The 26,647-nt window shown below is 46.4% G+C and overlaps 1 protein-coding gene across 14 annotated transcripts in view; it reads right to left on the bottom strand.

Annotated features, from left to right (window-relative positions):
* GOLGA1 (golgin A1) overlaps positions 1-26,647 on the bottom strand; it is a 38,042-nt gene that overhangs the window by 6,207 nt on the left and 5,188 nt on the right. For 2 of the 14 annotated variants that reach the window (XM_035112863.3, XM_035112859.3), the window contains 17 exons: positions 26,473-26,563; positions 25,331-25,405; positions 24,034-24,131; positions 23,076-23,108; positions 21,373-21,501; positions 20,543-20,712; positions 19,099-19,210; positions 16,956-17,051; positions 16,430-16,555; positions 14,568-14,663; positions 10,323-10,418; positions 6,032-6,127; positions 4,521-4,676; positions 3,752-3,847; positions 2,173-2,253; positions 471-573; positions 55-215 (listed from right to left, as the gene is read on the bottom strand). In XM_035112863.3, coding sequence (XP_034968754.1) covers positions 55-215; positions 471-573; positions 2,173-2,253; positions 3,752-3,847; positions 4,521-4,676; positions 6,032-6,127; positions 10,323-10,418; positions 14,568-14,663; positions 16,430-16,555; positions 16,956-17,051; positions 19,099-19,210; positions 20,543-20,712; positions 21,373-21,501; positions 23,076-23,108; positions 24,034-24,131; positions 25,331-25,405; positions 26,473-26,563 — 1,815 coding nt within the window. The remainder of the gene's footprint in view (positions 1-54; positions 216-470; positions 574-2,172; positions 2,254-3,751; positions 3,848-4,520; positions 4,677-6,031; positions 6,128-10,322; positions 10,419-14,567; positions 14,664-16,429; positions 16,556-16,955; positions 17,052-19,098; positions 19,211-20,542; positions 20,713-21,372; positions 21,502-23,075; positions 23,109-24,033; positions 24,132-25,330; positions 25,406-26,472; positions 26,564-26,647) is intronic. The other 12 variants (XM_088664860.1, XM_088664859.1, XM_088664861.1 and 9 more) reach the window with 8 other exon arrangements.

The following is a 26,647-nucleotide window of genomic DNA, read 5'->3' as shown; positions in this document are numbered from 1 at the left end:
TGCTTTTAGAAAGGCTAAGGGCTCGCCCTGCCCAAGGAGGGGGAAGCTGCTTACTTGCTTCTCGCTGGCTAAGAGGCGCTCCTGCTGGTACTGTAGCTGCTCTTGCAAAGCACTCATCCGTTTCTCTGCCGCAGCTTCTGTCTCCATGGCCTGGTGCTGGCACAACTCAAGGCTGGACTGCAACTGGTCCATCTGCAGCAGAAGTGCATCGTAGTCTAGAAGGAAAGGGAAACCAGTTTAGAGGCAGGGAAGAGAGGGTGGGATGCAGTCATTAATCAATAAGCACTCAGTCAAAGAAGCATTCAGTCTGTTCCCCCAATTTTATCCTCACAACAGCCCTGCAAGGTAGGCTAGGCTGAGAGGGAAACGACTAGCCCAACAACACCCAGCAAAAGATTCATGGCCAACAGCACTTGGAGAGCCACATCACCCTCCTTGCTGCAAGTAAATGAAGCTTTGCTGGGTCTTACCTTGCCTTAAGTGCTTCAGCTCTTCCTCTGCTTTCAGAAGTGCCTCTGCTTTCTCTGCAATAAGCAGGTCCTTCTCATTCAACAGCACAGTCAGATCCACAAGCTAAGCCACCAGGGGGGGAAAGGGAGGCCATGGACAGTTATGGGATGTAGCTCCCAGTCATTCTTTTCAGACATTCCAAAATGAATGTTTATCATAATCTAACATCACTGGAACCACTCGAGGGCTGTTTTACACTGGGCGCTGGAGTGCTATATTATAAAAGGAGGATGGCAGCCAAAGATGGTGTCCTTATTGTGCAAAATCTGGTGTAACAGCATGTACAAGCAGAAGTGTCCAGACAACCACGTATGCTACCTACTATGACACTGGACAAATGTCAGCCCTTGCCAACTTGGGGCCCTCCAGATGTTTTGGACTTCAAGTCCAATGTGCTGGCTGAGCTGATGGAAGTTGTGGTCCGAAACATCTGGAGGGCACCAGGCTGGCTGAAACATTTGCACAATGAGCTTTTGTGGCTATTTCCTGTCTTTGCTTTCGGATCTAAAACAGTTAAGGTCCCCTCCTCCCCTGATCTCACCTCAACACATGGTGCTTTTTGACAAAAGGCTGTTCACACTTTCACGGGTGAGATGCAAGCAACACAGGGCACCTGTGGAGAGGGCTAACAATAGCTACTGGCCCCGATGGCTGTGCAGGTAGTAATGTCCCTGAATACCAGTTGCTGGAAGCCATGGGAGGGGGGAGGTCTCTTGTGCTCGGGTCCTGCTTGTGGATTTCCCATAGGCATCTGTTGGCCACTAAGGAAACAGGATGCTGGACTAGAAGGGCCACTGGCCTGATCCAGCAGGTTGTTCTTATGTTTCCCCCCACTCCTCTCACAAGCTCACCCAAGCATCTATTTCCCCTACACTGCCCCCTACCCCCAAATATCTGGAACCCCTTTCCCCTCTCTAAGCTGTTTCTCCTCAAAATTCTCTTTGTCTTGATTAATCCTGATTGTACCATTAACTCTGCTGAACCTCCAAACGTAAATCAACACCTCTTCTGTATCTTCCTAAATCTGCGGGGTAAGAACCCACCATTTCCAGACTTAATTTCTACAGCACCCTGCTGGAGCTAGAGGAATATGTAACAGGTGAAGAAGGATCAAAGGTAAAAATTGCTCCAGAGCCTCCGTGAAGAAGTGTGACAGATTTCTATGGTGAAAAGTTCTGGCTTCATAGCAGAACAAGCCCTGGTCCCCAAAGCCACTGCTTTGGATAAAAGCTCTGTCCAAACACAACCCCCACTTCATAAACAGCAGGGAGCAGGTGCAAAACCAAAGAGGTGGGGGAGGACTCTATCAGAAGGGGATTTTTCTTAGTCACTGAAATGACTGGTTACCAGGAACAGTTAAGTTAACCCAGGCCGTAAAGTCAAGACAAAAGCATCCATTTTAGATTGTCAGCTATTATGGAGACTACCTGCCCATCTCCAAAATGGTCCCCTATCACTGCCTGATTTGCAGTCATTTGTGGTGGGCCAGAACTAATTTCTTTGCATTGGCTCTGATCTGACCTCTCAATATCAACATAATGAATGGCTGGGATGAAGGTCACACCCAGTAAGCAGACAACTCAGATGCAGCCTCCCGCCATGGCCAATCCTGAAGACAAGGCCAGCTACACCCACTGTGGGGTGCCAAAGGAGTGAGCCCACCTCCTGCTGCAGTTGATGCTCCCTTTGCCCTCGCGTCTCCTCCAGGGCTTGGGTGGTTTCAGCGCTTCTGCTCAATTCTGCCTGCAAAGCAGTAAGAATCCTGGGGTTAGAGAATGGTGGATTCAGAATGAGAGAAAACTCCCCAAACCCATGCACTGTGGTGTGGAAAAGGCCACATTCCCAACCACAATACTTGCCTACTTTACCTTGGCAAACTGACTACCAAATCCCAAACGAAAGGAAGGCAGAGAGTTGTATCCAGCCAAGTTCTACTCAAAAATAGGTAAAGGTAAAGGACCCCTTGACAGTTAAGTCCAGTCAAAGGCAACTATGGGGTGCGGCGTTCATCTTGCCTTGCAGGCCAAGGAAGCCGGCATTTGTCCACAGACAGCTTTCCGGGTCATGTGGCCAGCATGACTATATCGCTACTGCCGCACAGAACACCATGACAAGTGCCAGAGTGCATGGAAACACCATTTACCTTCCTGTCGCAGCGGTACCTATTTATCTACTTGCACTGGTATGCTTTCAAATTGCTAGGTTGGCGGAAACAGGGACAGAGCAATGGGAGCTCACTCCGTCACACGGATTCGAACTGCAAGACCTTCCGATCGGCAAGCCCAAGAGGCTCAGTGGTTTAGACCACTGCACCACCCGCTGGATCTAGAATAGACCCCAGTTAAGTCATATCCGTCAATTTCAATGGGCCTCCTCTAAGTAACCGTGGATGCAATCAAAGTCCATTTTATTTTTTTATTTTTTATAACAATTTATTAAATTTTCCAATTAACACACATTTAAAAATATCAAACAAACACATACAAACATTCAAAACAACACAATACCATACATTACTCTTTTTACCCTTCTCACAATCAAAGTCCATTTTAATCAAAGGAAGACGATAGAAACAGAAAGCAGAAATCTCAGTTCAGGGTAGACTACTGTTCTGACCTTCAAGGTGACATTACCTTTTGCCCACCCTCTGAGGGCTGCATGCCAGTGGTGGACAGGGCCAAAGTCACCAGTAGGTGTAGCCACACTTAACACACACACCTCATTCTCCCCCTCATCCCTTCAAATGCTTTAAAAAGTATTTTAGTTTTTCCAAGGAACTGATATTGATAGCCAATGCTGCTGGGGAGAGGGAAGTTAACCTTTTACTCCTGAGCTGCTATATCAACATACAAAACCCCCTCACTTACACAGCAATAATATTTGAAAGGGGGCAAAGTGGGGCAGTGTGGAGTGAGGCCTGGGGTCAGTTCTGAGGGCCAGACAGAGCACTGAGGGCTGCATTCAGCTTTCAGACCCATGCTCCACAGCTCCCCACCTCAGGTATATAAGGATGCCGGCTCACAGAGGCAGCCTTTGCAACAATCTGCTAGCAACATTTGCAAAACAAAACCCATTAAAACATCTGCAAGTTGACTGAACTGGCTGTCAAAGCTAGCATGTTTAGGTTCAGGGTCCCTCTCTTCTCTGCTGCACTAGTAGCATAGCTTTTGCTTAACCCAAAAAAGGCAGGATACAAGTTTCCAACAGGCTGGATGGATGTGAATGTTAAGAGCACAGATACCTTTAGCCTTTCCAATTCAGATTCTTGCTTCCTTAAGGAGCTTTCCAAGTCTTTGCATCTGCCTTTCAATTCTTCGTTTTCTTTTTCCAGTTGGCTCTGAATGAAAAACAGAACAAAACATTGGACTCATGTAGGAATAAAGATCAATGATTTATTCTTTCTCAACACTGGAAGTAAAGTTATGTTGGACTGGAGCAAGACTACTGTTGATCCAGACTCAGAAAATATCGCCTAGCAGGAGGAGAAACAGCTGGGTACCAACCTGGAATGAATACTTGGAATATTTCAAGATATATATATAGAGAGAGATACAGATGGATAATTGGAAGCCCTTTTTATTTCTCTGTCTTTCCTTTTTTTAAAAAAAAAAAAACTTTTTTCATTCTTTTGTTATTTTTATATTCCTGTTCTCTTTCTCTTCTTTCCTCTTGCTTCTGGTTTCTTGTTGCTGCTGCTGTTGTTGTTTTTTGTCCTCTACTGTACGCACATGAAGCTGATGGGGCAGGGAAAGGAAGATCTCTCATGGAGGGAGGTTGGGAGAAGAAAAGGAAGCTCCTAGTTGAGGGTCCACCCCTTTTTGTGTGAGACAAGGGTTAAGATCTACCTTTGAGAGATGGCTTTGCAACTTTCTTTCTCTTCCACTTCCAGTTTTTGTTTTTTTAAAAATTATATTGTATTATGAAAAGCTTTAATAAAATCTTATTAAAGAAAAGAACAAAAGTGGCTAGAGAAGATGGACAGTTGCTCTGAAAAAGAGAGCAGGACTCACCATCGTCTGATGCGCAGCCATCCTTTCTGTCTCCTGGGCAGCTTCCAAGGTTGCCATCTGCTCCTGCAGCCTCCCAACTTGCTCTGTGCCCTGGTGCTGCACAGTGGAGAGGCCTTCCTGCCCTTGGATTCTCTCCAGCTGCAGATCTGTTCGCTGCTAAGAAAGGACAGGGTGACAGAGAGGGGTGGGGTGGGGGAAGAATCTAGTATTGAAACTCCATCAACTCTGCAGGTTGCTCAGAACAGAAAACTGTGATGAAATAAAATTATATGAATATGTCTTAACATATATCTATATATGTTAATTCAAATGGCTTACTCCCATTCACATGCTTGATTCTTAAATTCTTTTCAGGTCTGTTTTTAGATCTGTAAATTGCTTTGGTCAGAACCAATAAGGCAGAGAGTGAGGAATGGAGGGAAGGGGTGTGAAGCCTGTGTTTCTGCAGAAGTTGTCAGACTCCCAACACTCATCAGTCATGGGCCGGCACAGTCAATAGTCAGGAATGATGGGATTTGTGATTTAAAATATGGAGGGCCACAGGTTCCCTGGGTGAGGGGAATGTTATTGTGAGGCTTGAGAAATAAACAGGAAACCATTCTCCTAGAAAGTTTGGGATGAGAAAAGCCTGCAAAACACTTCCAGATTCTCCCCTATATTCTTGAGGGCTAGAACCTTAGGAAAAACAAGCAAACTGAAAAACCCACAATGCCTTTCTCTGCAACTCGAATAGGATGCAGGAAGGGCAAAAACAAAACAAAAAACCCAACTCTCTGATGGGCCGCTTCTTACATGAGTGGGCCCTGGAGCATTTACAAACTGGGAGGCAGCAGTAGTAGCAGCAGCATTGCAATCTGGGAGGTGCCATTTTCATTTCCCACAATGCATCACTCTGGGCATGGTGGAATATGGAAGTGTTGGTGAAAATAATCTAAATGGGGAATCTAGGGCAGACATCTGATGGGGGTCCTGGTAGTTCATTTATTATTTCACAAAATTTATACCATTTGACTGTAAAAAAGTGATGCTCAAAGCAATTTACAATAAGAATAAAACAATGAAATCATCAGGTCGGGGGAATTAAAACCTTCAAAAGACCATCAAAATCAGCAATAAGCTAAAAAGCAGATTATCACACATATCAATATACTACATGTCTAGAATAGGTTTGCCTTGACAAAATGGTTTTTAGCAGGTGTCAAAAAGATTTGAATGAAGGCACGTGTCTGACATCAGTGAGCAGGGAGTTCAAAAGTGCGAGTGCTGCCACACTACAATATCATTTTCCTACAAATGCAGATCACGTGGTGTTGCTAACAGTTCCAGTTCCACTGTCAGAGTAAGATCTTGGAGTTGCCTATGGATGCCTTATAGTGACCACAGGCCTGCCTTGCTCACGTGTCTCTACTAAAGCTCTCAAGTCAAGTAGGAACATTGAGCTATTGTAAGTATTTTCCTTCCCCCTCACATCCTGAAAAGCACTGCCAAAGGCTAGGCCACCCTAAACTCACCAGTTTTTGGATCTGCAGCTCTTTCTCTTCCATCTCTTCTTTACTTTTTGCTGCTGTCTCATTAGAAATCTGTAGTGCATGTTCTAGATCTTTCACCTACAAAAAAAAAACACAGAGAGAACCTTCTTTGAAAGCCAATGTGGTATAGCAGGTAAAGTGTTGGGCTAGGACCTGTGAGACTGGGGTTCAAATCCTCACTTGGCCATGAAGCTTGCTAAGTCATCTTGGGCCAGTCACTGCCTCTCAAAATAATCTACCTCACAGGGTTCTTATGGAGATTAAATAAGGAGGGGGAGAATAATGTACGCCATCTTGAGTTCCTTGGAGAAAATGTGGGATATTAAGGCAGTAAATAAATAAAATAAATAAATAATTCTTTCATTGGGTTTCTGACACCTCAAATGCATAAACAAATTACTGAACCCAATGAGTGTTCCCTAATGGAACTTCTTCAACACCCTGGAAAAAAGTGACAAGTGGGGTGTTGCAGTGTTCTGTCCTGGACCTGTTGTTGTTCAGTGTATAAATGACTTGGATGAAGGAATTGAGCAGATGCTCATCAAATTTGCATATCACACTAAACTGTATGGGGTAGCTAATGCCACAGAAGACAGGATTCAAAGTGACTTTAACAGATTGGGGAACTGGGACCAAACTAACAAAATGAATTTCAATAGGTACAAGTGTAAGCTTCTGCACTTAAGTAGGAATAACCAGATGCACAAGTATAAGATGGGAACACCTGGGACTTTTGTCGAGGCAAGATGGCAAGTGCCAAGGCCACATGGAGCTCTTGAGGGCGACCAGCACTAACTACGCTGCCTGGCTGGTCCCTGTGCCACCGCTACAATGGGGGGGGGGAACCAGAGGTGCCCAACGCAACAACCAGGGAAGAAAGCCACCAATCAACAACGCATGTACAACTCTATAATTCCACAACACCCAACAACTACTACCACCAAAACACCGAACCACAACATCTCCCTACTTCAACAGAACACAGCGCACATCCCAGACAAAGGCCACCAAGACAATCAAGATGGCACTAACCAAGGAGGTGCTGAATTACAAGGAAGTCACAACATCCCCCCCAGGATGACAACTGCCCAACAACAAAAAGGGACCTGAAGGAAATGGAACTGAAACTAGCAGAACTATTGAAGAACACAGTTACTCCCATGAAGACAATAATCAGCAACCTGACCTCCAAAGTGGAGACCCCCCACTGGCACATCTCCACTCTAGAAAAAGAAAACCAGATGCAACTAAAACAAGTAGAGCAATTCTAGGAGGAAAACACATGTCTGAGAAATAAATTAGCTGATAAGGATCACCACCAAGAGAAAGCATGGAAGCGAGAATTAAACTAGCAACCCTTGAAGATTGCAGTGGATCCACTTCTGCAATTTCCCAGAGAAAATGAAGGACAAAAACCCAGCCAATCTCATCGTACGCTGGCTAAAAACCACAATCCCAAAGTAGATGATCTGGAAAGGGCACACAGAGCTCTAAGACCCATGCCGAAAGCCAACACTCCTCCATGAGACATCATCGTGCGCTTTACCTGCTACAAAAAGAAATAAGAAATATGGAACAACCTCAGAAATACAACCCATCTCTGATATGGGGAAGAACCCATCCTGGCCTTTCAGGATATATCACAAGAGGCCCTAAACCAAAGAAAAAACCTACACCCATGTATCCAAATCTTCCACAAGCAGGAATCAAGTACTAACGGGGTTTCCTGTTTTGCCTCATTGTAACAACTGACACAACACAGAACACAGCCACCCACATTTAGTGAAATCATAAAAGGAGCCCCCACCCCCCAAAGCTGGACCTCTTCGAAAACAGTCTCTATCCCAAAACCACTCAAAGTTAGCCTCAAAATAGAATCATACCACCCAATCTCATTGATAAACCAAGACTACAAGATATTCACATCAATCCTGGCTAAAAGCCTAAAAATCTTCCTATGCAAACTACTCATCCTGGACCAAGCAGGTTTTGTCCCTAGTCGCAATATAACAAACCCCATTAGGGAACTACTAAATCTGATAGAACACAGCAAAATGACCAAACTCCCACTGACATCCCTAGACATGTCCCTAGACATCCTTAAAGCCTTTGATTGCTTAGAAAGGAAATAGCTATTAGCAGAATTAACTAACATGAAATTTGGCCCCAACTTCCTACAAACCCTCAAACAAATGTACCCCCAAACCTCAGCAAAATGCAGAATTAACAATATGGACTCCAATACTATAGCAATCTAAAGGTAAAAAAGGTAAAGGGAACCCTGACCATTAGGTCCAGTCGTGACCGACTCTGGGGTTGCGCGCTCATCTCGCATTATTGGCCGAGGGAGTCGGCGTATAGCTTCCAGGTCATGTGGCCAGCATGACAAAGCCGCTTCTGGCAAACCAAAGCAGCACATGGAAACGCCGTTTACCTTCCCGCTGTAGCGGTTCCTATTTATCTACTTGCATTTTGACGTGCTTTCGAACTGCTAGGTTGGCAGGAGCTGGGACCAAGCAACGGGAGCTCCTCCCGTCACAGGGATTCGAACCGCCGACCTTCTGATCAGCAAGCCCTAGGCTCAGTGGTTTAACCACAGCGCCACCTGGGTCCCTTATAGCAATCTAAAGAGGCAACAAATAAGGATGCCCACTGTCTCCCTTCCTATTCATCTTGGCCCTGGAAACCCTAGCAATCTTACTGTGGGCAGCCCCAGATATCAAGGGTGTGGAAATAAAAGGTAAAACCTACAAACTAGGGCTCTTAGCAGATGACCTGATGGTCATAACACCAGACCCCATAAACACAGCAATCATCATAAGCAAAGAACTCAACACATTCAACAATAGTGTTGGCCCTACAAGTAAACTTTGCAAAAACTGAGGCTATGTGCTTCAACACTACCACCTCCCACCTGCATACCCAAAAGGAATTCACCAAAATCCCACAATCCCTCTTGATGCAATCAAAGAACAAAGGGAGCACAACATAGGCTATGAAATTAACCTCACCCAATGGACTAGAATGTGGTCTTTAAGTCCATATCAGCCAAAAGAAGGGAACTCACTCTGAAACTCACCTACAGGTGGTACTTAACACCATGGAAACTAGCGCTGATACATTTTGGAACCTCACCAAGAAGCTGGAGAAGCTGCACCTCCACAGGCACATACCTCCACATGTGATAGGAATGCCCTAAAATCCAACCCTTTTTGGACAGCAGTCCTACAAGAGATATGGAAAATAACTAAACAGGTATTAGAACTCAGCCAAGAACTGGCCCTACTGAACATCTTCCAATATTATAATGTCCACCCACATTATACAGAACTCATAACCCACCCACTCTCAGCAGCCAGAAGCCCCATAGCCAGACACTAGAGAGACCTGTCAGAAGTAAACATGGGCCAATAGTATCAAATTGTATGGGAAACGGCCTTACTAGAAAAGCTATCCAATAAACTGAAACTGACATGGGGACAAATAGAAGAGGACGCCTTCACCCCAGTATGGCTCCCCTTTACCACATACACAGCCCAACAAGACAACGACAAGAATCCACTGATAGCATATGAATCAATCTGGCTTATCTGAACCAACAAGCCCTCCCCTCCCCATAAATGCAAGCAAACCCCACTGCAGACAACCACACCCTGCCCCCCAATACTTCTCCCTACCAAGGTAATGTAATAAACGAATAGAAAGAGAACCTACCCAGCTGAAACAAAACCCCACAAGTACACTATATAAAAGAATATAAGCCTCACCACCCTACCTCTCCTCTCCCCCAACCTTATACTATACACAAATGTCTCACAACTAATGTAACTGATATGTAAGAAAGACTTGTACAACTTGAAAAAAGAGACAATGCATGTACTTTTCTAAACCAATCTATATATATATAAATGTTCCCACTGCATGTCCGGATGTCCCAGCCTTTCATCATAACCGCTGATCCGAATTGCATCAAATTAGGAAAGCATACCTTGCCCATCTGGGAGGGATCTTGCATAATTTTTTCCCCAAAAAAGCACACCTTTCATACCTAAAATAATGATTAAACACAAAAAGTGGCAAAGGATGGACAGTCACCTGTCATGGATGCTTTGGTTAAGATTCTTGCTTTGCAAAAGGTTGGAATAGATGACCATCTGGATCCCTTCTAACTCTACAATTGATTCTATGTATACACCACCCCAGCCAGCCAGCCTGCCTCCCAATTTGGGGAAGAGGAACGAGATATAGACCAGCTGATGTGATTGGCCCCTACCTGTGGTGAACTACTTTCCTGAAGGCTCCACACAAGCTCCTCTCTTATGCTTAGGCACACCTGTCTTTCAGCCAACTGGCAGTTCAGTTTGTCAATCTAGGAGGCAACAGACAGGACCAATGACCCAAAGCCAGGAGAACTGGAGGGTACAGCTTTCACTGGCTGTACCATGAAGGAGCCCATGTTTGAATGTTGTGGGTCTCCCTTCCTCCACCAAGGACCACAACAGAAAATAGGGCCAGCAGTACTGCTACGGTAGGACTTTGGGGTGGAGGTCCAAGCCCTCACTCGGCAGCACAAGCAGGAGGAGCCCCAAATCCAGAGGGGCTGACCAGCCACATTTTGAAGCAAGTGAAGTAATGTTTATTATGACCTAAACACCCCTCTCCCCTCACCCCCATAAAACCACAGAATCCAGTTTAAAATTACATAGAGATACTGTATAGAGATAGGTATAAAAATAAATAAAACGCCTGATGCCTTCATTTTACACCTTTAGGCACCAGGCTACAACATTCATTTTTAACCAGGTCTTTGATTTGATTGACTTCCTATGCCCTTTTAAAAAAGTGTTGAGGGGTGTTATTAGATTGTTGTTGTTTTTATTTTGATTATATATTTTGTGGTATTATATTCTGATTTTATTTTGTGAACCGCCCTGAGACCTGCAGGGATAGGGCAGTATATTAATATTATTATTAATAATAATAGAGAGAGATGGGAAGTGCAGAGTCAGACAATTGGTCCATCTAGTTCAGTACCGTCTACCCTGATTGGCTCTCCAGGGTTTCAGGAAGAGAGTTTCTTCGTGCCCTACCTGGAGGATGATGGGGATTGAACCACCTGTGACCTTCCGCATGCAAGGCGTACTCTACCACAAAGCTAAGGCCTTTCCCTTGAAAATAAAGAAGGTTCTAGTCCTCACAGTTCTGTATAAATGGCTGAATTAAATAACAAGCTACGTCCACCAACTGCAGCATTATTTGCACTGACTGCCAGCAGTTCTCAAGGCAGTGGTGTTGCAAGGGAGTGTGGGGGCAGGTGGACTGCCCTGGGTACCAACCTGAAGGGGGGCGACATTCAGTCCCCCCCCCCCCCGTGATGCCCAAGCCTACAGCTAGCGGCAAAGGAGCAGTGCTTTGCTGCCGCTTTGCCACTTGTTGTAGGCTTGGGAGTCGCAGGGAGGTGGGGGTGCCGAATGTCACCCCCCCTTTGGCGTCGGGACCTTGCGAGTAGGTGCGCATGCGCGGGAAATGGCACCAGAAAGCCTTCTCTCGCCGTGGCTGGGTGGATGAGCGCAAAGCTACAGTGTATCCTGGAAGGGAAGGAGAGAGAGGAGGCGTGTGCTAGAGAGGGGGGACACTCCATTTGCTTCCTCTAGCGACTGATCGCGGGACAAGAAGGGGGGGAGGCGCCCCCATGTCTGGTAAGCCACGAGCAAAAGGGCTCGAAATGGAATGCAGCGGCAGGTGCGGGCTGGCTCGCTATTGGATAAGGAGTTTTCTCCCGTGCATGGGAGTCCTCAGTGTGAAGTTATGAATGGTGCCAGGAAGCTCGACGGGGGGTGGGGGGGTGGGGTAAGATGGCGGGATGAAATGGGGTGAAGGCAGCACCCGGCTCCATCTCACTGGTATCTCCTGGTCTGTTTCATTTTTAAAAAAGAAAGCCCTCACTTTAAGTTAAAGGGGAGAAAGCACTCACTTTAAGAAACTGAGTATCTGTCTGTCCCTAGTCCTGGATAATTGTTGGGACGGGAAGGTATTTCTTGCCATTGAGAGTTGCCACCACCGCTGCCTTCTCTGTCTGCTCCTCAAGTTGCCAATCGGCCAGTAATGACTTTCAGCTGGTGGGGTTCCAGGCAGCCCCACCCGGAGGAAGGGGCACACATTCCTGGCACCAACCAGCTCATTCCATTTACCTCTGCAGCGGCTCGGGCAGAAGGCGGCTGCTCCGAACAGGAGTGAGCAGGCAGCGCGAAAAGAGCAGCAAAGAAACACTCTCTATAAATAATAATGATAATATCTACAGCAGCTTCCTGACAGTCTCCCGTCCCAAACTTGCTGGTGCTGAATGAGCCTTGGTTCTCCTCCTGCCATTGATCTGAGCGGATTGCAGCCTATGGCTTCCATTTCCAGCCAATTTATGTGGGAAGCAGTCCCAATCCACGCAGGGTTACTTCAGAATAAACACGCTTGGACTCAAGCCATAAGTATTCATACTAAAGGCTTTACGCACGAGTAACCCACCCTCTCCCATACTCAAACCTTACTTAGGGGCAAGTCCCATTCAAATGACCACAACCACAATCCAAAGCCTCTTTCCAAGGAAGAAACCCCATTGAGTTCAGAGGCAATTAATAATATTAATAACTTTGAGTAATCACGTCTGGTTTGAAGTCTTGATTTCTTGTTTTAGCATGAGGGTTTCAAGTGTACTCAAGATTTGGGGGAAGGGCCCCCAATACTCCCCCCCAAAAGCTCCACAAGACCATGGCCCTGGTCCAAATATTTATTTTGCAAGCTTTTCTCAAGTTAAAAAAGTAAGGCTTCTCTTTCTCTCTCTCCCCCCCCCCACCGCAACCCACCATTGTTTTCTGAGCCTAGTTTTCTCTAACAGCTGGAAGTGGTTGGAAGGGACTGTCTTAGGAGATCCCCACTCTGACAGCTGATCAAAAGAAAATAGTCCAAGGCGGCTGGCACAGAATATGCGAGGGATGGATGTGGACTAGGAATGAAGGGGGCGGGCAGGCAAGGGAGCTGGGAGGACCCCAAGGCTGCAATCCTAAGTAAGCATCACAACTGGGGCAGAAATCCCATGGCACTGAATAGGGCTTCACTGGTGGATCAATGCGCATGGGATGTGGCTGCATGCAGCCTTGCTAGAGAGTAACCCTTGTCATGCTCAGTGAGGGAGGAAACATGCATAGGATCCCACTGCGAGGATGCTTGATAGCCAAGCTGGATAGGGCTTATTTCTGAGTAAGCACGCTTAGGGCTGCACCCTCTCAGGTCCAGAACTGGCACAACCCAATTCAGCGGAAGCCCTCAATTTCTGTTTTTTGTGGGGAATGCCAGGGAGGGGGATGATTTGGGGATGGCATTTGGGCCACTTTCAAGATCGACTCCTTACTCGGTAGTAAGTTCCTTATACAGTGGTACCTCGACTTACGAAGACAATCCGTTCCATGGCCGTCTTCGGTTGTCAAAGTCTTCGGTTGTCGAAGCGCCCATTCTGCACATGCGTGAAGCGCTATTTTGTGCTTCTGCGCATGCGCCAACCGCATGCGCGGCGAAAAGACTTCCGGGGTTGTCGACTTCGGAAGTCGAAACCTTTGGAAGTCGAGTCGTTCGGATGTCGAGGTAGGTACGACTGTACATCCATTTTACTTGATGTGAGTGATCTACAGGAACACGTCCCTTGGGTCAGCTTGCAAGTGCCATCCTATATGTTTACTCAGAAGTAAGTTCAACTACGTCCAATGGGTCTTACAGTCAGGGGTGTAGGAAGGGTTAGGAAGGGGGGTGGGGGGGTGGACTGCCCCAGGTATCATCGCTGACTCCCAAGCCTCCCAAGTCTACCTCGAGCCGTTTATGTGGGGGGAGGGGGTGGCAAAAAAAATTCTGCACCAGGTACCACCTGACCTTGCAACGCCTCTGGCTCAAGGATTTCAGGACTGGGGCTTTCCCAACCTTACCTGGAGATATTGGGGGCTGAACTGGGGGTCCTCTAAATTCAATGCAGATGCACTCCTATTGAGCTACAGCTCGTCCTTTAGGGGTGAGGGAGCGCTTAAAAGATGTGATTCCTGCCCCCACAAGCAGTCCAAAGTGATACAGCCCAGGGCACACAGCACTTCGTGCATTCCCTGAACATGTGCTTCACTCACACCTTCCTCCTGAAACCAAGTCCTAGATCAGAAATATTTATTATTATTTTTATTAAACAGGTGCTGTGGCCTGGAAAGGCTGCCGCTTGCCCTGAAAGCCATCTCCTCCAAATATATAAAAGGTTGGTTGCAGATACTCAGCAGCCAAGGAAAGGCACTCAGCACATGCTCAGAGAAACTCTATTCCTACTACATCACACGTTCCAGGGCAGAGCAATGGTCCTGAAAACCATGAGAAGAGAGTCCCTGGCTTGACCAAGCCAAGAGGAACCCCCCACCCCAGAAAGTATGAGAAGGCTGAAATTCACCAACCACCAAGCACCATCCCAGGCTTCAGAAAGCAATCCTGCCCTGTGTACCTGAGTCTCCAGAAGACTTAAACTCTCTGCATGGCTTGTCCGTGCAGCTGAAAGCTGCTGCCTGGCCTCCTCCAGTCTCTGTTCCAGAGCACTTTTCTAGAACGGGGAGAAAATGCAATGACTACTATTATTATTGCTACTATGGCTTTTATGTGTTGATGTCTCACAACTTGGTGGCCCTTCAAGCAGGCAACAAAATGGAAAAAAGAATACACAAAAATGCAAATCAATTAATAAAAGTACACAGCAACCATGCAAACAAACAGAGAATCATTAAGCAAGACTTTTCTACATGACATCATTAAAAGTCTGCAGCCAAAACTGTAATAGAATTGGAAAATGCTGCAGCAAAGGAGGGAAAGGGCCGTAGCTTGGTGGCAGAGCATCTGTCTTGCAGAAGGTCCCAGGTTCAATCCTAAATTGCATCTCCAGCTAGGGCTGGGAAATGCTCTTGCTGGAAATCCTGGAAAGCCTCTGCCAGTCAGTGTAGACAGCACTGAGCCAGATGGACCAACAGTCTCACTCAAAATGAGGCAGGTTCTTGTGCTCCTAGAAGTCAAGTAGGCAGCTATGTGAGGGAAGAACTGTGCAGCAGGAACTGTCCTGTCTTCCTGGCCTTGATGCTGTCACCAGATCTGCCCCTGGATCTGAATGATGTGGGTGGGGAAAGCTTCAAGGAAGGGCCTACTTTTTACCAAGGGCAAGACAAGCAGAACCTCTATTGACACTGGCTGTAAGTTGAAGAACTGCAACCTGAATAACTTGTGCTTGAGCTTGTTTGCTTCTTCCTCCTTCACATTCCTTTTTTCTCATGTGCCGTCTCTTTTCTTGATTGTGAGCCTTGAGGTCAGAGCCTGTCTTAGTACTGACTTTTCTAAAGCTGCTCTGAGAGTTTCAGGGGCTAAAGGGCGGGTGCAAAAACTGCAAACAAATAAAACAGTGGTAGAGAACCTTGGGCCCTCCAGATAGTGGTCAACTATAATGTCCATCAACCCCAGTCAGTGGCTGTGGATGATGGGAGTTGTAGTGCAGAAAATGCCTGGAGAGCCAAAGGTTCTTCACACTTGGACATAAAACAAAAATCTGGTCTAATGCCAGCCAAACCTCTCATAGTATTTAGTATTCCTGGGTGGCATGTAAATACTCACTACCCACTCAAAGGAAAAATTAGGGCTATGCCAAACCTAAACCAAGTGAGGACAATGAGATTGCTAAGCTGAATTCACATCTGATTGATGTTTTAAGACCCATCAGAATGGGCAGCCCCCCCCCCTTTAGTTACCCGTGTGCGAGAAGACCATGCTCTACATCCAGAATGAACTGAGCCCATGCTATCAAAATCCTTAAAGGCAGGCTCTGACCAGAAAGTATCATTAGCCCATGATGCAGCAGGAAGGACCTAAAAGATCCATCCTTCTATTACTGATTTTCAGGTGGTGAGTGTTGTTGCTTATTCAGCGAAAGGGGAGTTGTATCAGTAGGCTCGGGGGAACATCAACAAAATCTTTAGCAGGGGGAACCCTAAGGGGGAGAAAAACAAACCCCTCAAAACAGTCCAGTTCAGTGAGCATAGAATACTAGTTGTCAGCAGTGGGTGGAAGGGAGTACTGTAGAGGAGGGCACGGCTGGCTGGCTGAGACACTACAAAGGAGCACTCCACACTGCCAACATTTGTGGCCAGTTCCACTTGTCTCTACAAATGGCATTTTACTGGAAGTGTGAAAGCTCAGCAGCTTCCACAAGGCCGGTACCCAGCCCTAAAGAACATCTTCATGGATGATGGAAGAATGGACTGCAAGAAAAGATTTGATGCCCTCAAAGCACAACACTCTTGCAACCCCTTCTAAACACCCCACATTTACCTCCCTGAGCAGCTCCTGGACATGCTCGTCACCAGAGAGATTCCCTTCAAAGCGCTTCTCCAGGATGGTCACTTTCTCCTGCAAGTGGCCCACAAGTTGGCTTTTCTCCTCCACCTCAATAATCATCTGTCGAGAGACATATGTTTGCTCTGCAACGAATTCTAAATAAACATGGGCACATTGAAGCGGGCATGCCTATCGATGTCGGAGAGGCTGCGCATTTGCAACCAGGCACTGAGAGGGAGAGGAACCAATCTCTCACTTTTGTGCAATGGGGATTTCTGTTGGGAATATTTACTAAGACCTTTCCCAAGAGCCATAGGTGGTACTGATTCGTGCACCCATGGGCACCAGGCTGCTGACCCCACAATCTCTGCACATCAATTTCCAGTTTTTCCAGTTGCTGAAATATCTGTATCATCACATAGCATTCTCTTCTTCATTGAAGAAATGCCCAAACCCTGGGGGTCTGCTTACCCCTTTTCTCATGTTCTAATGCCCACATGTGATAACATCCAGACCATACCTTTTGCTTATGCTGTTCATACTCCTGTTTCAGAGAGTTGTGTTCTCGCTGCAGTGCTTCCAATCTCTTTTCACAACTGGCGGCAGATACTTGAGCCTAAAATATATGTTTTATTTAGTTATTGGGTTTCCCTACTTTTACACCAAATGGGGCTCAAGAAGATCAACAATGATAATATGGAGGAAACAAAAACAATTAGAGCAGCCATGCAAAGAAAAAGCAAAGAAACCCAAGAACAAAGAAAAAAGATATTGAAATTAAAAGAACCAACTACAAAAGCAATTTCAATGGGTTGTACACAACGTTAGTCCTACTCAAGGGTGGGCCAACTGAAATTAAAGGACACGGCTAACTTAGAGCCATTAGTTTCAATAGGCTTACTCTAAGTAGAGTTTAGTTGGACACCTACTGAATTCCCCCCATAAAAGTTAAAAACCACTTGATTGCTTAAAGAAAACAACCCTCAAAGTGGTATACAAAGAGAATTAAACAATAAAATATCAATAATGAAGTTAAGAACAGTGTTTAAAAACATTTTAAAGATAATTAAAATTAACAATAAGCTAAAAAACATATTAAAACACATGTCAACATTCTATGTATCAGTGTAGTTTGCTGAAACAAAAATGTTTTCAGTAGGTGCCCTCCCTGCTGCTGAAATAGGAGAGGTTCCCATCAGCATTGCATTCTGCCAGCTCCTGAAGACACACCTGCTTGGGCAAGCCTTCTCCTGAATTGAACTTGTGATTTTATTGTTTTCACTGGTTTTTAACTGTTTTAATTGTTATGTGTTTAATTGTTTGTTTTAATGTAGTTCCAATGCATGTTGTAAACTGCTTTGAGATTTCCCCCCCTTAAAAATATAAAGCGGTATAGAAATGATATAATAAATAAATAAATAAATAAATAATAATAATAATAATAATAGTACTACAGTGGTGCCTCGCTAGACGAAATTAATTCGTTCCAGGACTCAATTCGTCCTACGAAAATTTCGTCTAGCGAGGCACCGTTTTCCATAGGAATGCATTAAAAGTCAATTAATGCGTTCCTATGGGCTCGGGGGGAACTGGTGGCAGCGGTGGCACTTGTTCTCTTGGCTCGGGGAAGCAGGCAGGCGCTTCCCCGAGCCAAGAGAGCAAGCGCCGCTGCTGCCAACGACAGAGCCGGATCGGACGAAGCTTCAGAAGCTTCGTCAGATCCAGCTCTGTCCGGCGGGGTGGGGGAAAGGCGAAGGAACGATCCTGCGCCTTTCCCCCACCTCTGCCAAGCCCCATGCCGGCGAGAAGCGGCGAGAAGCAGCAGCGGGGGAAGACGTTCCCCCGCTGTCGCGTCTTGCCTGCCTCCCCCGACACACAGTGGGGATCGTAGAGGCTTGAGAAGCCCCTACGATCCCCACTGTGTGTCGGACGGGATGCGGGGGGGGACGCAGGAGAAATCCTGCGTTTCCCCCGCATCCCGCCTGTCACACAGTGGGGATTGTAGAGGCTTGAGAAGCCCCTACGATCCCCGTTGTGTGTCGGACGGGATGCGGGGGGGACGCAGGAGAAATCCTGCGTTTCCCCCGCATCCCGCCTGTCGAGGGGCTAGAGCCGGCGGTGGGAAAAGACCTTCTATCGCTGCCGCCTCCCGCCTGCCTCCCCCCACACGGAGTGCAACTTCGGAGGTCTCCGAAGTTGCTCTCAGTGTCGGGGCTGCGGGGCGAGAGGTGGCGGGGGAAAAGACCTTTTCCTGCCGCCGCCTCCTGCCTGCCTCCCCCCACACTGAGCACAGCTTCGGAGGCAAAGGAAGATTAGCTGTCAGCTTCCCACGCTGACAGCTGATCTTCCTTTGCCGCTTTCTATGGCCGCGCTTCGTAAGACGAAGCGGCGGTCATAGAAAATTCTGTCGGCTCACGAATGCCTCTCGCAACGCAAAACTCTTTCGTCTAGCGAGTTTTTCGTTGTGCAAGACATTCGTAAAGCGAGGCACCACTGTACTACCGAAACTAACGATAATATAAATTAAATAATAAAAATATTATTTAATTTCTCTACTATCCTTCAATTCATTTGAAGGGAAAAGGAAGGCCTTTAACCATACTCTCTGCTTGCAAGAGAGGCATCTGATATATGTGGGTAAGAGAAGAGAATCTCCCACTTACATTTTGTAGATCTACTGACAGTTGCTGAATGTACGCTTGGAGCTCCTGGCTCCGCTGCTCTAAGGTCGTGATCTTGCTTTCTGCACTCTCCTCTGCATCAATGAGCTCATCCCTGTGAGGGGAGGAAATGAGAGGAGGAGAAGTTTAACTTGAAGGCCAGAGATCAGGGATAGCCAACACAGTCCCCTCCATATATTGTTATGACCCCAACTTCTATCAGCCCCAGCCAAGAGGGCCAGTGGTCAGAAACAAAGGATTTGGGGAGTCTGGACGGCCGTACGTCACCATCCCTGAGCAAGAAGTTCAATTCTGTGTGTTAGGTCTGAGATAATGGTTTCATATCCATATTTCATTTGCTCTGAAATGGAGCCCCCACTGCCTACCTTATGGAGATGGCAGTGGTTTTAGGTCTTCCCCTTAGAGCAGGGGTGAGAAACCTGGGCCTGCCAACTGTTGTTAGACTCCAACTCCCATCAGCCCCATTGTTTTGATGATATTGTTTCTATTGTACACCGCTTAGAGATTTTAAAAACATTAAGCACTTTAGAAATGCTTTTAAAAATTGTTCATTAAACTGTTTTGAAGATACAGATTAAAAATGAAACAAACAATACTGATGCAAAGAGTGAACCATTAACATAACAGGCTTAAGACAGCTCAGTAACAATGCAAACTCATCAGCTTAAGTTCATATTTCTTCTACAGGGTTTCAAGGTAAAGAGGTAACTCAAAAGGTCCATAGTCTAGAGTAGTATTCTGATGTGGTGGACCAGCCATTTCCCCCTCCCAACATGCTAGAATCTGGTGCCATATTTGGTTTTGGAAGCATCCCATCCAACCTGGGCTGTGATGGGGCTGCCACTGACCAGCAGCCAATGGCTCGTGGACCGGCACCAGTCCTTGGACCACCACTTTTGAGTAGCATTGGTCTAGAATATATGAAGGACAGGGAGAAAACATTATCCTTTATGCTGGCGTATCTTAAAATTATCACAGAAAGATTCTGCCTTTCCTACAAGACGCTCAAGGTGGCACACATGCTTCTTCTTCCCACTTTATCCTCACAATCCTGTGAGGTAGGTGAGGCTGAGAGTGACTGACTGGCCCACTGAACTTCAGGGCCAAATGGGGATTTGAGCCCTGGTCTTCCAGGCTGTAGTCCAAAATATGGGTAGAATTTATTGAGCCATCATGGTGTTATAGTTAAAATGGGTCTTTCACCTACTATCTCCTGGCTGCCCTGAGTTTTTGTGTTTTCTCTAAAAGGGTACATTGCCAAACTTTTCGATACCACTGGTCAATACTGACATTCAGCAGTGCCTGGGCTACCACCGCTCATGCAGCCAAGAGGAGATGCTTTTAAATAAATAAGAATTTACAGACACACAAAGTCTGTCCAGGACAAGACACCCAGAAGGTCCAAACAGAATATCTTTTCCCCAACCTCTCTGCTTCCAGCTTTGCATGCTGCTGTCGTAGTTGCTGTAACTCTGTTGCCTGGCGGGAGGACAAAGTGCGAAAGGTCTGCAGCTCCTCTCGGGTGCGCTGCAGCTCTTGTGTGGAGGATCCCAATTCCTGCTCCATCTGGGCCAGTGACTCTTCCTTCTTCAAAAGCTGCATGTTTTAAAGAAAACAAACAACAAAACCATGTATCAATCAGCTGACTCTCAGAGGCAGAGGGAACTTCTCAGCACAATGCTACCTTGGAGTATGGCAGGGCTGGCCAGTTTAATGCCATCCAGATGTAGTTGCACTGTAATTCCTATCATGCCTGCCCTCTGAGCCCTGCTTGCTGGGGCTGGTGGGAGTTGTAGGATGGCTTCCTATACCCCTGTGTCTTAAGGGAAGGACCATAGATCAGTGGGAAAGCACTTGTTTTGCATGTTCAATCCTTGACATCTCCAGGACAGGCTGATAATAGTCTCCTGCCTAAAACCCAGGAGAGCTGCTGATGGTCAGTGTAGACAATACTGAGCTAATCGGGACAAGCTTCTGATATTCCTACTCTGAGATTGCCCATGTACTCCCCTTTGATTTCCACGGTGAAAAAGAGGTAGAACGTAAATGTAGTAAATAAACTAAAGGGTTAAGGCAGAGTCCAATAAGCCCGAGGGTAGATAAGAGAAGAAAAAGAGGAAGCCCAGCGGGGGGGCAGGTCAGTGGAATATAAAGGCATGGGCTTCCTGGATTATGTCCCAGAGGAAGGCCTGAAGTTCTGGCCTAGGCTGGGTATAGCTGCCCTACCCCAAATGGGTCTCCCTTGGGATCACTCACCATGTGCTTGACTTTAGCCAGCTCCTGCTGCTGGAAGCCCTCCAACTCATCAATCTCATCCCTTTTCTGGAAGAGGTTCAAGCTCTTCTCTCTCATCTCCTGTAGCTGTGCTGAAAGGAGCTTCTTCTCCTGTTGAGCAGCCAACACATAGAAAAGAGGATTTAGGGGGATTTCCCAGCTTCAGTGTAAAAGCCAATTAAGCTCTGAAATGGGGGAGATCGTCCGGTGTTCTGCTTAGTGGGAGGAAGGCCCATCTGCAAAGGCCCTATATATCAAAAAGTAATCACAACAAGGATTTTGGGGTGGGTCTTGATGTTCATACGCAATCTAGCTAAGGTCTGTCATAGAAATTATCTATTCTGTGTAAAGAAAACGGAAACAGCAACAACAAATGCTACAAAATACGCAATAAAACAATGTATACAAATTACTAATATTTATAGAAAAAGCTCTCATCCTCCTGGTTCTTACCCAAGACTCAAACAACCCACAAATTGCCCCAGAAATCTCACAATGAAGAGCTTTTCTGGGACCCACTGGCACCATCCTAGTTTCTCAGCTGAGGCTTTATGAACAGACACCCAGTCTGATGGAGCTTCCTATGTGTCCCATCCAGCACTCATATCAGTTGTACTGCACACACACCAGTTCCAGGTGACAGGAGGTTTGGCTTAGTTATTTCCCAGAGGTCCCCTCAAGGATGGCAAATAGAACACCCCTCAACTGGAGGCTGCATCCACTGCTAGTCCATTATTTTCAACGGGTTTACTCTGATTAGAACTCAGTTGGCTGCAACCATTGGGAACGAGATCCTTAAAGCCACATCCCTTGCAGCAGAAAATGAAGCAGCAGCTTTGGGAGTTCTCTTGCTCAGGGGCAAGGATAAATTGAGAGGTGCTGCCAGGTGTAAGTTGGGATGTCGCAGGCCGACCTTGTTTTCAAGGCATCTGGGCATTGCCACACTCTCCATTGTCGAGGGGTGTTACAAGCAGAGTAGTCTCTTTCATTCAGCAGGGATGGCATTTAAAAGTTTGACAATTGTACCTAAGTAATCAAAATATTCTTCTAGTCCAGTAATTATTCTACTGCTTGTTCTCCATAAACTACCCGAGTAGTATAGGTGCTCAAGTAACTAGAAGTCTTTTTTGTTCAAGATTCTAGGCCTCAAGGATATAGGAAAAAATCTGGAAGCCTTTTACAAGCTTCTCTTATTCAAGTTTTCTAGGGAATGGTTTTCTGCTTCTCTCTCAAGGATAACAATAATATTCCCCTAGCCCAGCAGAAGGAAACCCATGGCCCTTCAGATGTTGGCAAACTACAAGTCCTATTGCCCCCTGTCACCAGACATGCTGGTTGAGGCTGAGAGGAGTTGGAAGCCCGGGGGGGGGGGCAGTTTCCCACCTTCCTGCCTTATGGAGAGAGAATTTACCCTCTGCCCTAGTTGATATTCTCCAGGAACATTCTGCTGGTACCCCTGCAAGACCACATGATGCTTTTGCTATCAAGAAATGTCTATAGGATTCAACAGTCTAGACTAAGGGACATGAGGCACCGAGACTAAGCTGCTTATGATGACTGCAGCACAGCTGGAAACTAAATTTGAAGTCTATTTGGGAAGGGGAGGAAGAAAAGATTACAGCCTCCAAAAATGAGACCCTGTCTGTTTGCACATATCAGGGCGCAGCTCTAAGTAAGCTACTTGCCTTTTCAAGGTGCGACAGCTTCTCCCTCCATTCCTGGGAAGGAAGAAAAGGACAGGTCAACATTTGCATGCCAGAGGGGCTATAATGAGGGAGAAGCTGGCAACAAACCAGGGAGCAGAAAAGTTCAGAGCCTACACCATCTGTCCTGCACAGTTCAAAGGAGCAACAGCAACTGGTGCTGTTATTGCATCACAGAGAGGCTCCCTTCCTTAAAGGGACAGTCTCAGAGAGAAGGAGCATGGCTGTTTATTATTTTATATGATTTATGCTGTGTTTGTAATGTTTTACTGTGTTATATTATGTTACTGTTATTTATTGTTTGTAAGTCACTTTGGGATTCATTTGAATGAAAAGCAGCACAGAAATACAATCAATCCATCTTCAGTGAAGGCTCCTCGCTTGTGGAAAGCTCTCCCCACAGGGAGGCTCACCTGGCACATATCTTTAGGCACCAGACAAAAACAGTCCGGAAGATCGTTCGAGTTCCGAAATGTTTGAAAGCCAGCAAAGGGCTGGCTGCAAGTTAAATGGAGAAAATTGAAAAACATGCAGCAGAATCCATTCGACTTCCAAGGCATGTTCGAAAATGGAAGCAATTACTTCCAAGTTTTCGGCTTTCAAAAACCAAAACATTTGGCTTCTGAGACACTCAAAAACCGAGGTACCACTGTAATTGTAAGTGGCTTTGAGTTGCCAGGGCAAAAAAAGTTACTAATAAATTCAACAAATAATAACAATCTTGAGAGACTATTTATGGGAGGGTAGGAATGAGAGGGGAAAGTGCCCCCTCCATGTTTGTTGGGACTACAAACCCCATCATTCCCTGCAATGACCATGCTAAGCCTGAAAAAACTGAGGACCTGACAGAGTGGGGCTGTCCAGGAAGGCTTGTGCCTCTCCTCACCCATCTCAGAACTTTTGGAAACATGGCAACAAAGGCTTCATAAGCCTGACTGACCTGGTCCTTCTTCTCCAGAGCCAAGACCGTGCCTTCTGCCATCTTGGCCGTGCTGGCTTGATGAGCCTCATTCTGCTCTTGGAGCTTCTTCACAAAGGCTGCGGGTGACAACACATGAGCCGGAGAAACACCTGGGTGCTGCTGTGCCCAAGGCCCAGACTCATTCCATCTTAGGAGTGCAAGTTACTGCCTAACAGTGAGTCAAGGTTACTCCAATGCTGCCTGCTCTGACTGGCAGTAGGTCCCCAAGTCCCTCAGCAAAGTGCTACTTGCCAATGACTGCTACCTGAAATCAGTAGTGGCTGGTGCCCAATGAGGTTGGTAGGGCAGAAGGCAGGGAGTCCAATGGTAGGTGGAGGCACAGCCAGTGACAGGTGGAGCTAACCAATTCTACTTTTGTCCTCTTCCCCCTCCCTGCAGAGTTCTACAAGGGCAACACTGAGATTAAGGAGCAGCAAGCATCTGACAGGCAGTGCCATCCCCTGGACTGTTGTGAGTCAGAAAACAGGCAGCCAGGTATTGGCTGTGGGTAGACTGAGGTTAGTGGGGCAGTCCCTCTACTGCCTGAAATTGTTTTAACTGGAGATTTTTGGGGCAGGGGTGGGGGGAAATTTCTATATGGAACTTCTATATGGAAAGCATATGTTCCAGCACTGCCCTTTAGTACTGCCCCATCAGCAGAACATTACTCCACAGAATGAGGTAACTCTTCGATAGGACACAAGCTAGGGTTTGGGGCGGTTGTTCCCCCTGCTTATTCAAAACCCTCTGAACCTTGAATAGATACTTCAGAAGCCACAGATAGCAGCTGAGAGCTTTGTACGAGAGATGCCTATGTTTTGCTATGTATTGCACTTCTCAGAATAAAGAACCATTCACAGTTCTCTGCTCATTTCACTTTCTCTTCTTTCAATGTCCCAGCTACACTTCAGGCTGCCACTATACTGAATAACATTAAGTTCTGACTCTCTCCTAGGCCCAAATCTCACCCCTCATCTGCTTCCCCACAAATGAGGGGCCTGCTCAAGTGTATGCCAAACCACAGCTTACCATTTCAAGAATGAGATTCAGGCTCACACGCTGCCTCCTCCCCTCAGGATTTTGCTAGTGAGATAAACCTGTTTCAAACAGCCAGACTAAAGTCCATGCTGGCCTACAAACTGTGCCTTCATTCTCATTTGCAAGCAAGCACAAATAATAATTTTATTGGCTGGCTCGAGTTCAAAAAAACAGTTTTACTTCCTGAGGCTTCTAAGCTCCTTTTTTAAAGGGAAATGGAAAGAAGATGGGTACGTACAATCCTGATGGGTCTCTAATGCGTTCTCAAGCTTCTCCTTAATCTTCTGCAAGTTTCGGACCTGTTCAGCGTAATCTTGGGGGAAGGAGGCAGCAGCACCGACCAGAGATGGGCAGACAGGAGGGGGGAAACCGGAGGGAGGGGAGGAAAAAAACCTGGTGAGTGAAGAGGAATAATGATTTCCTTTGTTTGAAAATCATTTCTGTTAAGGAAGGTGAGGCAAACGGCCACACCTCAACACCAGGCAAAACAAAATACTGCTCCTGCACATGAAGTATGAAGAAGAGGTACAGACAGAAGGAAACAGTTTGAATTTTGCTAGGAATAGGGAATCAAACATTGCTGAATGGGCAGGACAAGTTACCAAGACCAGCAGAGTGGATCCAGCAGGCCATTCCTTTCTTGGTAGCCCTTAGTATTGTTGCACAGAGTATGGGTAAACCCAGACCTTGATGCTCTATAAAATCACACATACACCATCCCCTCTGGCTCAGAGAATGGCTGCAGTTTTATCATCATATGTTAGAAGAGCAATGGTCATTTTTTGACTGCCTATCCAAGTGCAGACAGTGGAAGGATTAATGGAGTCTTATAGCAGTGGACTACAGAAGTGTAATTAAAAACAGGAAGGGCTTATTTTGGCAGGCTGGGAGTGCTGCTCACTCTAGCAATGGATAAGGGACATTTTTCAGCTTGAGGGCTTAATTGCTTTGTAGGCAACCTTTGTTGGGGGGTGAGGTGGGGAGAGACATGCCAGTGGTGGGCAGTGCTACAAGCAAAAGTGGAGGAAAGCAATGGATGTGACTCTTTATAGCAGGTTACTTTTTGGCCATGTAAATATCAGAGGGTCTCTGCACATACGGTACATAAATCCCTTTCCACCCTCTATTTATGCAAGCAAGAGGCATGATCACATCCAATGACACATTTGGGCCATGTTAAACAACAGTGTGGAGCAGGCCATTGAGAGGCATGGCCTGGACAGAGTCCAGAGGCCTGGATAACCTGGCCTAGAGGGCCACTTCTGGTTCACCCTGTACTTTGAACAGTACTTTGAACAGTTATGACTTCTGAATGTTGTCTATACAGCAGGGAACACCTGTGTTCTCAGGCTAGCCCCTCACCCCCAACATGGCACCTACCAGACAGCTTGACTTCCAGCTTCCGGATTTGTTCATTCCTCCGGAAGAGCTGAGACGAGAGGTCCTCCCTGGAGCTGCTTCCATCTGAGGGCTTGGTGGATTAAGAGATATATAGTTGGGATACTCACGTTTAAAAATTCAGAAATGAACAGTCCAACACACTTGTCCATTTCAG

Source organism: Zootoca vivipara, chromosome Z2 (genome assembly GCF_965207765.1).
Source record: "Zootoca vivipara chromosome Z2, rZooViv2.hap1.1, whole genome shotgun sequence".
NCBI classification, from domain to species: Eukaryota; Metazoa; Chordata; class Lepidosauria; order Squamata; family Lacertidae; genus Zootoca; species Zootoca vivipara.
This window is presented reverse-complemented; position numbering and strand designations above follow the sequence as displayed.